Source organism: Lineus longissimus, chromosome 11 (assembly GCF_910592395.1).
Source record: "Lineus longissimus chromosome 11, tnLinLong1.2, whole genome shotgun sequence".
Lineage (NCBI taxonomy): Eukaryota > Metazoa > Nemertea > Pilidiophora > Heteronemertea > Lineidae > Lineus > Lineus longissimus.
In genome coordinates, this window is record NC_088318.1 from 9,759,921 (window position 1) to 9,772,633 (window position 12,713).

General features: G+C 44.5%; 1 protein-coding gene across 1 annotated transcript; it reads left to right on the forward strand.

Annotated features, from left to right (window-relative positions):
- Positions 1-10,649: 10,649 nt before the first annotated feature.
- On the forward strand, positions 10,650-11,459 carry LOC135495257 (ATP-dependent DNA helicase PIF1-like). The gene has a single exon (XM_064783720.1). The coding sequence runs from the start codon at positions 10,650-10,652 to the stop codon at positions 11,457-11,459; it is 810 nt and encodes a 269-aa protein (XP_064639790.1).
- The last annotated feature ends 1,254 nt before the right edge of the window (positions 11,460-12,713 follow it).

Here is a 12,713-nt window from a genome sequence, read left to right on the forward strand (position 1 = left end):
GGACATTCCCAAGCCCTGCAATGACCCAAAGACCAAGATGGAGAAACTCAGGAATGCCATCTTGACCTTCTTCACTTCGAAGAATGGAGTGTTTCCCAAAAACTGTGGAACTGCAGCGGAGTCATTCGTCAAACGGCTGACAGACATGTTGTATTATCTGGATGGACAGTACCGAAAGATGGAAGCGGAACTTCCAGTGACACGACCATCCCAGAGGTCTTCAAGAAAACACTATCGGGATTCAACCGCCGAAGTTGACGAAGCATAGGAAGAGGACTATCGAGAACCTCTCTGAAAAGAAAATGAAAAACACACCATCCTTGTACGTGAAGCAATGCAGGCCCTACCATATATGGATAAAATGCCATGGTCTGAAGTGAAGTTGCTGATCTTGGATCTTGTAAAAGTTGTTGAGAAATACTGCCTTCATCTCAGACCCAGCAAACGCGAGTCAAGGTCTCGCAGGCCACTCCACGCAGCGAAGTTGAAAGGAGGACGAATACAACTGTCATCAAAAAGAACATTGGCGTGGTTCACCATTTGCTGAAGGACTTGGACAAAGAAATTTCTGAAGTGGATCCGTATGTGCCGATTCCTGTGAGAGAGTTTCTACCGCCCCTTGCCGACAGAAGAAGGATGTACGACTGTATTGAGGAACTCACCCACTCTGGGTTGAAAAACAAGTGTGTACATTATGTGCACAAAATCGAGGGTAGTAAGCCTAGCCTCAATTTTGTCTGGAAAGTGGGAGATGACGATACGGAAGGGGAACAGTTGAACTGGTGTACCCAAGTGATACGTGAAATCGAGTCCGAAGCACCTATCTATGAACGACGAATAACGAAGAGGGAGTTCAAGAATGCGTTTGGCTATGCAGCCAAGTCGGTCACTCTCCGAGCGATGTTCAAAGAGCTGACCAAGGACCAAGCAGCACCACTTCACATGAATGAAAAGGAAATCGATAGGAAATTTCAGCATGCCATGCTCTGTGAAGATGCCAGTATACTGGTAGACCTGCGACACCTACCACCAGAGAACAAGAAGGACACTTCTTTCAAAGTCTTCTTTGAGGAGACGGAGCGATATCTCTCGGAAGACATCGGAGTCGCTGTCCAGGAACGCAGACACGGTCAGCAGCTATACCTAGCAAAGGCTGTTAGCCTCAGGGACCTCCACCAGAGAGTGAAAGAACGGGTTCCTGCTGACACAAAGATACCATCAGTCAAGTGGATGCGGTATCAATTTCAACCAATTAACCCAAGAGCCAACACCGCCAAGTACTTCAAGGGATCTTAAACATTAAGATGATGGTCTAGAAGAAACAGGTATGAAAATATTCTAATTTCTATTTAGTAGGGCCTGCAACATCCCTACTGTACCGAATGTTTCTTCCTATTATAATGCCTAGCCTTCGGTCACTCATGTCACTCCCATGCACTCATGTCCCCATGCATCTTTTTCCAGGTTAGAATAAATCACGCCGATGCACATTATTGTGCAGCCGCATGGAAGTATATGAGGGAGTACCCTGTCCTGAACAGAGATCTGGTCACTCTCGTATCGATGGATGACAAGCACAAGTGCAAGATTTGTGAACCCAACTATCCTCTAGCTGCAGCCGAGCGTGGAAAACAAGTGATTGTTGGTGCCAATCAGGTGATGGCTGTGAGAGACCACGACTTCAGCAAGGCCACAGTGACTCCGTCTGTCAACTTGTTCGTAAGTTTTAAGACCTAGGTGCATGATTGTGTTGTCCCACATTTGCCAATCCTGTCTATATCACATAGCCATGTACTCAAATGCCATGTATATTCAAAAACAATTAATTTTACAGATTGATGTTCCAACAAGCATGCAGGGCAGCTTCTACCGGGGTGATGTCTACGTGGGTTTCAAGAATTCCATTCTGGAACCGTCATCTGCTCTCAGGCATCAGGAATTGGAGAAGATCATCCAGACACGTGGAAATGGAGGCAAGTATCAAACAGTTACATCAGTACCGAAATTGCAGTAGCGTTTGCAGGGTTTTCATTGATTTATATGTCCATCTTTTTACTACTTTCAGTTTCTCCACCCATCCTGCTCATTTACACCGACAGAGGGCCTGACCATCGTTGCACCTTCATGTCGGTGAAAGTGTCCATGATTGCCTTGTTCCTCTCTCTGGACCTAGATGTTTTGGTTGCTTTAAGAACTGCACCAAGCAACTCGTGGGCCAACCCAGTGGAGAGGGTGATGAGCATCGTCAACATCGGTTTGCAAGGCGTGGGATTGATGCGACGAAATATGGGTGATGGATTTGAGAAAGCTATTGGTGAGTTGGATAATGATTTCATTAAATATATACCTGCTGTCATTGCCATAGAGGTATTCTACGTACGGTACCATACATGTATGTACACTTTGATTTTGATGTAGGATCTTGAACCTCCTCACTTTCCACTTGCAATCTTTGCTTTATTTATTTATTAATAGCCAATGCCAACAGTGTGAAGGAGATGAGGGAGAAACTAACCACTGATGACTTAAAGGGGGAGCTGAAAGACTCCTTGATGTTCCCCATAGACCTCCTTAAGAGCCAGATGCAGAGATTGAGCCTCAAAGATAGAGCGTTCCAGACATTCCTGCCAGCAGAAGAAGGAGAAGTGGAGACCTTGTGGCAGAATTGTCTTCAAGTAGAAGAAAGACTGAAGGTATGTTTTATTTCAGATTTTGACCACAACTCCTAGTATAAAATTTCAAAATACGGGTATGTTTGTTTTCTTTTCAGCGGAACCACCTCACCCAGAAGGACACCAAGAACCTTGATAAGCTCTCAGAATTCCTCGATCACTGTTGTATTCAGGGGCATTACACTTTCCAGATTAAGAAATGTGGAGAGGCCCAGTGTACAATCTGCAGGTGAGTTGGCTCTGACAATTTCTTCCATGAATATAAATAGTATGCTTGCTTTTCACCAAAACTGTACTTTTATACTGTACTGTACTTTTCATGTTTCAGGGTGAGTTGCCTTTCATTCAAGGTACTTGTATCTTTAGGTTCTTTGCTTTCTGTTTTGTCTTTGGTTGTGGTTTCTATGAATGCACAGGTGACAGATCACAAGCAAGATGAATGGTAGCACGGCAAAGTATTGCTTTTCAAGCACCCCACTTCTATACTCCTACTGGATGTTCATCTCTTTCACCTCAGCTTTTCCATGTCTGTAGCGCCTACTGTAGCTGTAAAGCACATGTTGTGTATGTGGAAAAAAGATAGATCACTTGCAAGCTTACTGGTAAATTGATTTGAGTTTGATTTTCCAGACCACTCCGAGATGACCAATGCAAAGATGTGGGGTCCCTGCCATTCCCTGTTCTAGCGGATGATGGCCACTACAGGTCATTCAGCGAGGTGTACCAAACTGAAACTGAAGATGTAAGTTCATATGAAGGAATTGCATCAATGCGTTTTACCATTTTACTTTTGGTGAGTTTTAGTAGATGTTCCTTTTGCAACTCGATATACATGTACCAATTTCAACTATATTTTTCAGGCAAGGCCTAGCAAAAAGGTACGACCTAGGGCTGAACGAGAGAAGGCCCTATTCTCCCCATCAGTCCAGCACGTTCACAATGCCGATACCATGATTCAGTGCATTGAGTGCGATAAGTGGAGGCTAGTCTTCAGTAAAAAGAAACTTTCCAAGAGACAGAAGGAACAACTGGCCGAGGTGTTGAATGATGTTGACTACACCTGTGGATTCCTGCTTGGTATGTACATCACATTCTTTTCATCATGTCTTTTAAAATATGACAGGCATGGTCCTCGCTGGCACTCGTCCTTCCTGAAATCCCTTATGCAAGTCTTTATGCAATCTGTGTTTCAGGTGATGTCAAATTGCCACCTGGTTTCCAAGAAGTGTTTGTGAAAGACCATGACTGCCTTGACCACATTGAAAAGCTGTATTACGCCTGTGAATACGAGCCATGCTGCATCCAGTGCGGGGACTATTTGCCAGAAGCAGATGATGACAGCAACTTCTACCCACAGTGTGACAATTGCCAAGAAGACCCAATTTCAAAGCGCCTTCAGTAGATCTTGGTAGATCTCAGTAGATCTTGGTAGATCTTAGTTGAAGTTGAAGTTGAAGATCTTTAGAAGATGGTCTGGATCAGAACTGAAATAAAATACAATTTAAATCAATTAACTTCTGCCTTTTGTTCATTTATTGTGCATTATTATTCAGTTAAAATTAACAAAATAAATGTATGTTCCTACCTCTCTATACACCTCGTACCTGATTCCGTGTTTGTCGGTTCTATGTATAAAAAGGGTTCACAAAAATAATCTATATCTTAATAGTGGAAGGGGGACGAATAAAGTCACACTTATGCAAGTATCAATTCGTGTCTTGTACCCCCCCTCCTCAAGGTTACGACACCTTATCACCCTATAACGACATCTTAAGGCTCAAGCATCACCCTTTTTTCACCCATGCTACTTTTTCTTTCGTCAAGACATCACCATCTTCAATATATCAGTTATCACCATCATATAAAGTAACCGGACTAATTTTACTGGGTAAGGCTGTATGTTCGACAAGACATCGACACATTAGCATCCTTATTCTTTCCAGCTTCGCCAAATTTTCACTAAAGGAAAAATAAATACTACTCAAGCATGGGCAAAGATTAGTGGTGATAGCATAACTACCCTTGAGGAGGGGGGGTACAAGAAACGAATTGATATTTGCATTAGGGGCGTTGGATCGCCTTGAAATTTTGCATGAGTTTTGGTGACACCTTACCCTGATGCAACGTTTTGTTTTTTTTCAAAAATTTACTTCAACGGATTAGTAATTAGCGTTTGTAATCACCCCAGAGGGAGGGCCAGCGAAAGCCGGATCACTCATTTGACTTATCAGTGGGTGGAGGGCGATGGATTCAACAGCCCTCTACCTGACCTCTTCCATTCAGCCACTGTCAGCCATTGTCTTGAGACACACATTTTTCTCCAGCATTAGCATCAATTTCATCTTGAAAAGGTAATTTATTATCCAAAACCTGCATGTAATTGTGAATACACACTTCATCAATGTGTTGTTGATGGCCTGGAGTGTTTTTGATTCCAATTATTGCATCATGAATGTTGTTTTTCTGGCATCATTGAGAAGGAAGATGTAGGCCCACCATGCTTAGAAATGTACATTCATGCAGGTGCCTATGTACAGATGTATGCATGCAATGCTCAATGCAATGATGCAATGGAGCATGGTGCCCAACATGCATTCCTAAATCCACCACCATTTATGCACCCATTTCCCACCCATTCCCATCCTGAAAGCAAATTATATAAGACACCCTTTAAAAACTGACAATGGCCACCTCACTGACAATGCCGGCACATAGAAATGAAAGGCCTGGATTCATTAAGGACTGCCATACTTATCGTCTTCATTTTCATTTTACAGCTGGACAGCTGCCTTCCATGCAAGATTGAGTGAATTGTGCCAAGATCAATCCAAAGTTACAAGTACTCTTGAAGATCACAGAGAGCGAGGTAAATAATGTTGCCCTACTATTACATTCCACAAATTAGACTGAGACACTGATTAACTCAGCTGTTTTTAATTTTACTTCTCACTGACAATGCCGACAGATAGAAATGAAAGGCCTGGATTCATTAAGGACTGCCATACTTATCGTCTTCATCTTCATTTTACAGCCGGACAGCTGCCTTCCATGCAAGATTGAGTGAATTGTGCCAAGATCAATCCAAAGTTACAAGTACTCTTGACAATCACAGAGAGCGAGGTAAATAATGTTGCCCTACTATTATACATTACACAAATTAGACTGAGACACTGATTAACTCTGCTGTTTTGAATTTCACTTCACTTAATGCAGGCCTCACTATAGCTTGCCTTTGAGAAGGCATACCGTACTTCACACATGTATCACTTTTGTGTACCAGACGTGTCTCTAATTCTATTTTCAGATGTCAGCTACACCAAGTGGGGTAAGCGAGACTGTGAGCCTGGTGAAAGAGCTGAAATCCACCTTCAGGAAGATACAAGGAGATATTGCAAATCTTCAGGTAACCGTCAAAGAGGCTGAGAGGACAAGTCTGCTGAAGGAGATGAAAATCGATGTAAACCAAGACTTTCAGTGTCTCATTAAAAAAGCTGAAAGCTTACAACAGCAGCTTTCAGCTGAGTTTCGCGAAAAGACTTCCTTGAAGACGCAGGTGGCGGCGCTTCAGCGCAGCAACAGCCCCATGCGAAAATCAGCGCCTGTGAAACGCCTCTTCTGAGCAAAAACTCCAACTCCTTTTACAGGGTTTGAGGACGATGACGTTGATGACTCCATTCGGAGTCAGGTATCCGAGGAGGATTCCACCCCAAAAAAAAAATTAAAGGTCCTCGAAGGAAATGCAAATAATGAAAAGGCTGAAGTGGCAACTGAATCAGTATCTAAGCAAATTGTCCATGATGTTGATGAGAAGCAGGCCATGGCGTTGCTGTCTTCCGATGAGGAAAAATAAGTACCTTATTTGTAGCAAAGAAATGACTCTACTTTTATTTAAAAAAATTATAAATAACACAACCTTTCTTTCAATTCCATTCGCCTTTTCGATCTACAGTACCCCACTGTCAATCTGCCTTCCAAAGACAAGGTGCTGACATGCCTCGGAGACGTCGCTCAACCCTTGATATTCGGTCAGTCAGGAGTCATCATGACCACGCTCCAAGTACTACATACGTAGACAGAGACCAAACCCGTCACCCTGATGCTTTTCATCCTGGCCCCATGACTGACAAGTGTCCTCACTGTGCTGCTCTGAGGTTTCCTAATGAAAAAAGCAATTGTTGTCACAATGGGAAAGTATCACTGCCACAGTTACATCCTTACCCGCAAATGCTCGAGAATCTTCTATTGCAAAATACCTCCGATGCACTGAACTTTAATGCGAACTGGAACCGCCGAGCGATTTATTCAACTTTTCGACTTTCACCGCCCGAGAAAGTCGAGTTCAGATTTGTAGCTCGGCCCCCAGTGCCCGAGCATGCGCAGTTCAATTTGTTATTATTGAGAATCATGTGAGAATCACGTGAGTCATGCGATCTTTCATTCATGAATTTTCGTAGTAAATTCCATAGTAGTGACGTCACTGAATGATTGACAGCTAGGCGCCATGTTTCATTCATGCCTCGTTCTGATCACCCGATACGCGGGAAATGAAAACGAGGTCATACGAACTGGCTTGGCGGTTCCAGTTCGCTTTAAGGCACACATCAGACAGTACAATAGTGCAATGGCCTTTGCTTCATTATCCGCACAACTGTTCACGCCACGAACACCAGGACCCTACTGTTACAGCATACATGGCCAAATCTACCACAGAATTGGCCCTCTGCATCCCCCAAGTGAAACCTCACCACAGTTTGGACAGTTATACATCATTGAGGGTACAGAGGCAACACAGGCCAGAATGACCAATCCCATTAATACTGGATGCATTGCAAGTATTATGCATTCGTTGCATGTCTTACTTGCAAATATCAATCCCTTTGCCCTGGCTTTTCAACAGATGGCATCTCTTGAGAACAGTCCTGCCTCTGATACACAGCCAGTGACAATGACATTCAAAAGAGGTCCAGACCAACGTCGGTATAACAAGCCCAAATTCGCACCACCCACACCCGACATCGTCATATATCCCAAAGATCACCCCCCGAGAAGGATTTCATACATGTCCCCTAACTGCGACCCTATGATTTATCCATTGCTGTTCCCAAGAGGAGACCTTGGTTGGTACAATGGAATAGAGCATGACGAAAACCACCGAATCAAAACCAGATTCAAAGTGACGTTGCTACAGTACTACTCCTATCGTCTTGCGTGCCGCACACACTTCTCCCCATTACATCATGCTGGAAAACTCTTTCAGCAGTACATTGTAGACGCGTACGTTAAAACAGAAGCATCACGATTGGATTATATTCGTAAAAATCAGAAATCTCTGAGGGTTGAAATGTACCAAGGACTGGTGGACCATCTCACTACACAAGCTGTAGAACGTCATTTGACACCAGGGAAAGTCGTCATCCTGCCCTCCTCCTTCCATGGTAGTCCCCGAGTCATGCAAAAAAACTATCAAGACGCCATGGCTTTGGTATGCAAGTTTGGGAAACCCGATCTGTTCTTGACGTTCACATGTAATCCACGCTGGCCGGCCATCGCTGATGATCTGCTAGCGACTCAAACAGCTGCTCACCGACCCGATTTAGTTGCCCGTGTCTTTCACCAATACCAACAAGAACTCTTGACCGATATAACAGAAAGACATGTTCTCGGTGAAGATGCAGCTATGGTCTATGTGATAGAATTCCAGAAACGTGGATTGCCACACTCACATATGCTCATCTTCCTCGCTGACAACTCCAAGCTGCGAGATGAAGCCGATATCGATGCCGTAATAAGCGCAGAAATTCCGCCCAACACAGACGACCCAGAACTACACAGAATTGTCACCAGCACTATGATTTATGGCCCTTGCAGACACTTGAATCCAGATTCTGTCTACATGGAGAATGGTGCATGCCAAAAGGACTTCCCAAAAGACTTCGCACCACGAACAGTCATCACCGAAAATGGTTACCCAATGTATAAGCGCCGAGACAATGGCATCATTGCAACGGTCAGATCAAGAGAAGTAGACAACAGGTAATATCGCAACTGCATGCATGTCAGACTACATTACATTGAACAATTTCACGTCTATTGAATACTCGCTGCATACAAAACTGCTCTCCCCCAAGCTAATCTAAGCGAATTACTATTTCAGGTACGTCGTCCCATATAACCCATGGCTCCTCCGCAAGTACAATGCACACATGAACCTCGAAGCCTGCATGACTGTCAAGAGTGTGAAATACCTCTTCAAGTATATTTATAAAGGCCACGACAGTGCAAACATTGAAGTCCAATCCTCGGCAACACTTGACCATGATGAAATCACTACTTTCCTTGACACCAGATATGTCAGCCCACAGAAGCCATGTGGAGATTATCAGAATACCACATGCACAACCAATCCCACTCGGTCACAAGACTACCCGTCCACCTGCCTCAACAACAGCCAGTCTACTTCCAACCAGGTCAGGAAGACGTGGCACTCATAGCAAACATGGACACTGCCCTTACAGCATGGTTCTCACTGAATGCAACCAATTCCACAGCAAATCAATATCTATACACGGAGGTACCAAATCATTATGTCTACGACCGTTCAAAGAAACAGTGGAAAACATGCAAGAGAGGAGGTGACAAAATCATTGCCCGCATGTACCACGTTAGTCCAAGAAAAATTGAAAAATGTGCTTTACGGATTCTCCTGCTTCACACGCCAGGCGCAAAATCTTACAAGGCACTACAAACTGTCGATGGCATAGTGGCCCCCTCATTTCACGAAGCCGCGAAACTGCGACAACTAATTGTGGACGACTCCCAATGGGAAGACACTCTTACCGAAGCTGCAACCTTCCAAACGCCCAGTCAACTACGAAAGCTGTTTGCAATCATATGCTGCTATTGTGATCCAGTCAACCCGCTTCATCTATGGCTACAATTCAAAGATGCAATGAGCGAAGACTTTGCCCGGCACCACAACAACTCCACAGCAGAGAACTCAGCACTACTACACATCAATGACGTATTGGCACAATCAGGTAAAGATCACTGCCCGACTTCTACTCTCACACCTCCCTTCAAGCCACCATATACAGACCACCTTACATTAAATTCCCCCCCACTACATTTCAGGTCTGTCCTGCTCACATTTCGGCCTACCAACACCACTTCCACCATCAGTGCTCCCACAACAGGATGACTAAACCAACATCATGCACATGAGCCTCCCATACGACTCCTTGAACGACGACCAGAAGATGATTGTCGACAATGTCATAGCTGCCTCCACCTCTGCTGTCAACCCCAACTCACAAGTCCAACCACATGTGTACTACCTTGATGGGCCAGGAGGAACAGGGAAGACAACTGTTTACAACACCATAATATCCATACTCACAGCAAGGAATGTGAAGGTAATCAACACGACAAACGTCACGCCACATAAAAAAAGGAATAACAACTACACACCCAACCATCTCAATATAAACAGACAATAACCTTACGTCACCACCAACATCTCTGCCTTCCCCACATTCAAGTATCTTCACACCTTATAACAAGCATTATTCACCGTTTCAGGTTCAAGCCACAGCCTAGACAGGCATCTCCGCCACACTCCTCATTGACGGGTGCACCGTACACAGCCTTTTCAAGCTCCCAGTGCCAATCTTGGATACAAGCACGTGCAATGTATCCCCAAAGTCAGCACAAGCTAATTGCTTACGTGCCACAACCGTGTTCATCATAGACGAGGTATCCATGCTGCCTCTTCATGCGCTTCACGCCATCGACACCTGCTTAAGAGACATTACTGGCAATTGCAACATTCTCTACGGTGGAAAGGTCATTCTACTTGGAGGTGACTTCCGCCAAGTTCTTCCTGTCACCCCAAGCTTATCACGCACAAAAACAATCGAGAACTGCATAAAAAAATCTCCGATATGGCCACAAATCCAAACCGTCCACCTCACCCGCAATATGCGTGCCGATCCAACCCAAGTCGATTTCTCGCAGTGGCTACTTAAGCTTGGAAATGGCACCCTCCGAAGTGAACACACAACGATACCATATGCCATTGACATCCCAGATCGATGCACGTTGTCCATCGACATTGTCAACGACGTCTTTCAGGACATGAACAGCAACGACATACAGGACACCGTCATACTCACACCGAAAAATGATGCCGCCTTGACACTAAACAACCTCATCCTGGAAAAGATCCCCGCACCACCCAAAATCTACCACAGCAGTGATTCAGCCCTCTGTGAAAACCCTGAAGAACAAACGAACTACCCAATGGAATTCCTTAACTCACTCACACCATCTGGAATGCCGCCACATGTACTGAAAGTCAAAGTTGGTGCGATAATCATGCTCTTGCGAAACCTAGACATCAAAGGCGGACTATGCAATGGCACACGGCTAAAAGTTGTGGCTCTCCATCCCTGTACAATCCATGCGGACATTCTCACTTGCGCCCATCTCAACAAAAGGGTGTTCATACCCCGAATCAAACTTGCTCCCTCAGACGCCAACTTGCCATTCACTCTCCAAAGATACCAGTTCCCAATACGACTGGCGTACGCCATTACCATCAACAAGGCACAAGGACAAACCTTCCAAAAAATTGGACTTTTCCTCCCACAGCCTGTTTTCTCACACGGCCAATTATACGTTGCACTATCAAGAGCCCGATCCTACCATGCGATATATGTACAGGTGAATCCAACCGATCGACAGGGACCATCATTCACGCAAAACATCGTCTACAATGAGGTCCTCTAAACCAGAATCTCTCATGGTCTTTGCCGAAACTGACATGTTGTACACTTTCTCAAACCATTCACTACTCTCGGAATCGTCATAATTTTAATTATGACAATTCCGAGAGTAGAATAAAATAACTTTAAATAAGAATAAAATAACTTTAAATAAGATGTAGCACATGTAGCAATTGGAAATACCTATGGTCGAGTTAGGACAGAGTAAACAATGACCAAAACTTCAGCCATTCATCGTCATTTATTGTCTACGCATTCGCCTCATAGGTCAACAACTCAACTTAACCCGCACTTTCAAGTATCACTGCCCACGGGTCCCTTTCTAGTGAATAATGAATAATGAAAAAAAGCCTCATCACTTTTCAAAAAGTCTCGGACGGTAAACTCATACCTAAGTTCTCATGGCCTTTCAAGTGGCGCCCAACTAGAGGGCCTGTCATTGAGGACCTTGAACAGGAATCCCGATTTTGTGCCCGGACTTTCTGAGCTGTCAGATGTTGACATTTGCTCACATGGCCGATTTCCCGGGGAAAATCGAACTGTCAATCGCCTAGATTTTAGGTCTACATATAGAGATTTGAAGTATAATAAAGACATTGAGGACGTGCAGAAATGCATCTCCTATGCATTGCATGAAGGCTAGTTGGTTCAGTTGCCACTAAGCTGGTTAAAAAGCGGGCGGAATGTGTCCGACATTGGGTTCCGCTTCGCCGTCCGACAATTGAGTGTCGATTTTCTAATGCTAAAATTCAGGCCACGTGACCCGCGGCTCTGTTGCCCGACTTGGATGCAGTAGGTTATTTGCCGCTGAATGAAATAAATGAATAATAAATAAATTTGCACACAGTTTAGGGATTATTCAATAAATTAAAATGGCGAACATCCGACCGAAGTTACGTGAATTTGCCGAGGATGAAGGCGATAATTTTGATGTGTGGTTCAAGCGTTTTGAACTGTTCGTCCCGGCCGGAGGTGCCCAGCCAAGGCATGAGGTTCTCCCACTGTATTTGTCAGGGAGAGCTTTTCTCTCCTTTGATGCCCTGACCGCTGCTGAAAAGGCCGACTATGATCTTTTAAAGGCTGCGTTGCGAGCCCGACTCGTACCAGGCGATCATAACCATGCCGATTTCGCAGCGAACGCCAGGGATGCTCTCGCGAAGGAGCAGTTTGTACGAGGAGTTGGGGATTGCAACACCCAACTTCATCTACTCACTCACAATCCGGCAACACTACGTGCCGCTGTTCAGCTCGGCGAACA